This window comes from Etheostoma spectabile, chromosome 22, assembly GCF_008692095.1.
Source record: "Etheostoma spectabile isolate EspeVRDwgs_2016 chromosome 22, UIUC_Espe_1.0, whole genome shotgun sequence".
Lineage (NCBI taxonomy): Eukaryota > Metazoa > Chordata > Actinopteri > Perciformes > Percidae > Etheostoma > Etheostoma spectabile.
In genome coordinates, this window is record NC_045754.1 from 13,651,556 (window position 1) to 13,655,440 (window position 3,885).

The 3,885-nt window shown below is 39.8% G+C and overlaps 1 protein-coding gene across 3 annotated transcripts in view; it reads right to left on the reverse strand.

Moving 5' to 3' along the window:
• Positions 1-3,885, reverse strand: part of trpa1b (transient receptor potential cation channel, subfamily A, member 1b) — a 19,242-nt gene that overhangs the window by 5,883 nt on the left and 9,474 nt on the right. For all 3 annotated transcript variants that reach the window (XM_032504250.1, XM_032504248.1, XM_032504251.1), the window contains exons 12-18: positions 3,525-3,700; positions 2,156-2,320; positions 1,480-1,594; positions 1,083-1,249; positions 780-870; positions 590-649; positions 390-482 (exon numbers count right to left, since the gene is read on the reverse strand). In XM_032504250.1, the coding sequence (XP_032360141.1) occupies positions 390-482; positions 590-649; positions 780-870; positions 1,083-1,249; positions 1,480-1,594; positions 2,156-2,320; positions 3,525-3,700 (867 nt within the window). The remainder of the gene's footprint in view (positions 1-389; positions 483-589; positions 650-779; positions 871-1,082; positions 1,250-1,479; positions 1,595-2,155; positions 2,321-3,524; positions 3,701-3,885) is intronic.

Consider the following 3,885-nt stretch of genomic DNA (forward strand, 5'->3'; position numbering starts at 1 on the left):
CCCCTACAGGTTGGAAGCGGAATTTTCCATTGCCAGTGTCTCATTCGAACTACAGGTTCGCTACCCGATCTGGCAAATTTGCATGGTGCCATCATAGCCGATAGAGAAAATCTAAAGAAACCTGACAAAGCAACAAAGTTTGGCTATTGTAGCCACTGAGAATAAAGTCACCACTGTCCCTTATGGATGAACTGACTGACCCTTTAAGGATGAGCCTACATGTGCAAGATGTGAGCCTGTGGATACATGAAGGTGAGGGCCTACAGAGCTTCATCAGAGAGCGATGCGTGACTTTAACAGAATTTTGGTAATTATCAGTCAGGGGGGAGTAGATCATTTGGATTCTGCTGCATCAACACTGTATTTGAGAATGAATAAAAGTTGCTTACATTGAGTGCAGCTAGTGGCTGAACCCTCAAGGTCTTGTCAGTTACCTTCCTCGATTCAAGGGGAGCTTGGAGCCACGAGAAATTGTATTCAATCTGCAAAACATGAACAATTGTTTCAATCCGTTTTTTTTGCCTAGCCTATTCTTTATACAATATAGGTTGTTGTGATGTTTTTATTGTGCAACTTGTATGTGGGTTACATGATAGTCAGGACAGTTGTGATCATCATCAGATTCCCTCACACAGCGGTCCAATAGGTGCTGTGGAAGAAAGTAGAAAAACACAGTGACAGAGAAACCAAGGGCTTTACATGTTCTTACAAAAAATGAATAGCAAACTGCAGAAAGAAACAAGTTATGAGGACTTCTTTTTTCTTTGCCAAAGGCAAACCTTGTAGGTCTCAGGCAGAAACTCAATCATGTCCAGTATGGGACTTCGCTGGCCAGACCCGGGTGTAAACAGGCTCAAAGCCTCAGCAGATCTGGAAGAAGAAAACACAAATGAATGTTAAATTCACAACAATGTGTAGAATTTAAAGATTTTGAACTTTAGTGCTTCCCAGTGGTAGTTGTCAGAAATAATCTGAAAGAAAAATGCAGCACATAAAACACTTTTAGTATAAAAGCAGTTTTGAGCTTAGCCTTTTACTTTTTTCTCATCAAAACGGACCCTTGTATTGTATCATTAACAAACCTGTGACTGTCAATTACATTATTGACAACATCTTTTCTCCCATTTTGCAGAGCTTCTTGAAGGAATGACGTGTCATTCTTGTTTAAGGTGAGCGCTGCACCCTGAGCCAGCAGGAGCCTGACTGCAGCCACATGTCCTTCTCTTGCTGCGATGTGGAGTGCAGTATTCTGGCACACAACAAAAGACAGTACTCTGCATTTATCATAGAACAGTGATTTCTGATGCATTCACTGCTACTTATAGTCATTAGTGAGGCAACGTTTGGAAAACAACTGGATATGCAGATTTTTTTTACAAACAAACAAATATAAGCCTCAATATTATCACCACAAATAAGCGGGAAATAAATTACTGATTTGAATAAAGTTGAACCTGTTGGAATAATATAAATTCATACCCCATCCTCATCCGTTTTATCCAGTAACTTGAGATTGGCTGACAGGAGAATGTCCATAGTTTGTGTGTATCCTGCAGATGCGGCATGGTGCAGACACGTCCAACCCTTGTAATCACTGTAAACAAGAAGCAGAGTAAGGATATCTGCCACAACTTTGCCTACTTCTAAAGGGGGATGGAGAAGATAAAATGTCTGAAGAGGTCGACGATCCAGCAACAAACTTATTGACAACAGTCCTGTTCTTTATACTAGTGTTGCTGGAGTTTTGACTTTTTAAATCGCTATGAACAAGACATGCCAAAATAACTAACTGGAATTGGTAACTGAAGATTTTTGTGGATAGCTGAACTGCATTTACGCTATGTGTACTTTATCATCTTTGTGCATGTTTTCCTCTGTATGCACGTGTTTATCTGTGAACAGGATCGCAGCGATATACCGGTTTCACTGTATACTGTGGTATAAAAATTGATGGTTATCATACCATGTACATTTGCTTATCTATGGTATTGAAAATAACTTATTTTTAAAAGGAAGAAAAACCTCTCATCATTCCTTTAAGGGTCTTTGTAACTGATACTACTACTACTACTACTTATATTTACTTTACTGTTATACTACTAATATTCTTAGATGTTTATCGTACCATGAGAATCTCATGCGGTTGCAACCCTACCTGTGAAAGAGAGCTCCTTTGCGCAGCAACAGCTGCACCACCTTGGTGTGCCCCTCTTTTGAAGCCAAATGCAGCGGTGTCAGGCCTCGCTCGTCCCCTTCATTTAGCAGACGAGAGTCTGTAATGGTCTCCAGTAATCGCTTGCATGTATTTAAGCGCCCAAACCTTAAAGAAGAGAGGGAAAGGGCAAAGTAGTAGGTTTTTACTGCTCTGATCTATTGATCTCTGAAATAAAAATGCTTTCTGTGCGGGGCCCACAGCACAGAGGTCCAGGGGCAGTTACAGCCCAGTTCGTCTTAGCGATTGTGTATTTTGCTCAAAGACACTTTAAAATTGCTGTTACAGGGCATCAACCTGTAGGTAAAATATAGGTAAAGAAAAAAATGTTTGGACATGTTAATGACTAATGCTGCTAATGTGCTGTGGTCCGCAAGAGGACATAAACAAAAGTGACATATTGGCTAGCTACAGTATGATCTTTCTTTGTCTCTGAACCTTTTAAGAAGGTCAGCAGCACTTTGTGTCGGTGCAGTGGGACTGGTGACGAAAGCGAATGAGGTGTCCATAATAGGTAAAGTATGATATCATAGCATGGCCTTCATTTGCTCTTTAGCTCTAATGAAATAGGTGACCATGATACAAAAAAAATCAATAATACTGTTAAATGTCCACTCACTTCACACTACTAATGACATTTCTTTACACATGCCTTGCTATTTGAATTCTATCCCTGTGACAGTTAATTTGGGTCACTGTATAATACTGTACGTATGTCATGGCAATTAATCATCAAAAGGCTTCTGAGCACAGAAATTGATTAAAACAACTGAGCAGTGAGGAGACAGTTTTAAATGTAAGCACATTGTTCATTTTTCATCTGACCACCATTGTTCAATTACAGAGATAAAAGTATTGGCTTTAGGAAGATCGTAAGTCAAAGTCCTCTGAAGAGCCATTTTTGATGAATGTTTTATACTCTTGTGGTATCATTGATCAATACATAACACTTGTTACAGAGTAACCACTGGGATTTTAAGACAAGGAAGATGTGTGGCTACCTTTTCTTCCCACTGTAGAAAAAAAGCTATTCCTACGTTGTGTAGAGAGTAATTGCTCCAGACTGTGCAGAATTTCTGCTAACTGAATGTTGTACAGTAGCTTTAATATAACATAACAGAAACAATACAAAAAGAAAAGAGTATATAAACTGCATCTCACAAAAAGTCAATGTCAAAGGCAATGACATTTCTTGCACTTCTTTGATCAAATTTGCAAATTTGGAACAACTTTGAGGGAAAATCCGGTCAAATTAGTACTGCTTAGTTTGATGTTATGGAAAGTCATACTCTCGGGGACAAATCGAACTCACTGAGCAGCAAAGTGCAAGGCAGACTTCTTGTCCTTCGACTTGCATGAGAGGCCGACCTGCCCCGAGAGGCCCAGCATGTTCTTCACTGAGTCATGGATACCCAGTCTGCAAGCGTAGTGGAGTGGGGTGCAGCCCTCATTATCCTCACAGCTCAGCAGTGCCTTCACTGCACCACTCTAAAGTTAAACACATTATAAAAACATTTATCTAGTCACACATTATGATGTATGTTAATATCTGTTTTAAACAAAGCAACAAAAAAAATGCAGGTGTGCGGCAGCAGTCATGAAGAACTAAGGGCACATGTCATGGCTATAGTTACAGTTACAGTTACACACACACACACACACACACACACACA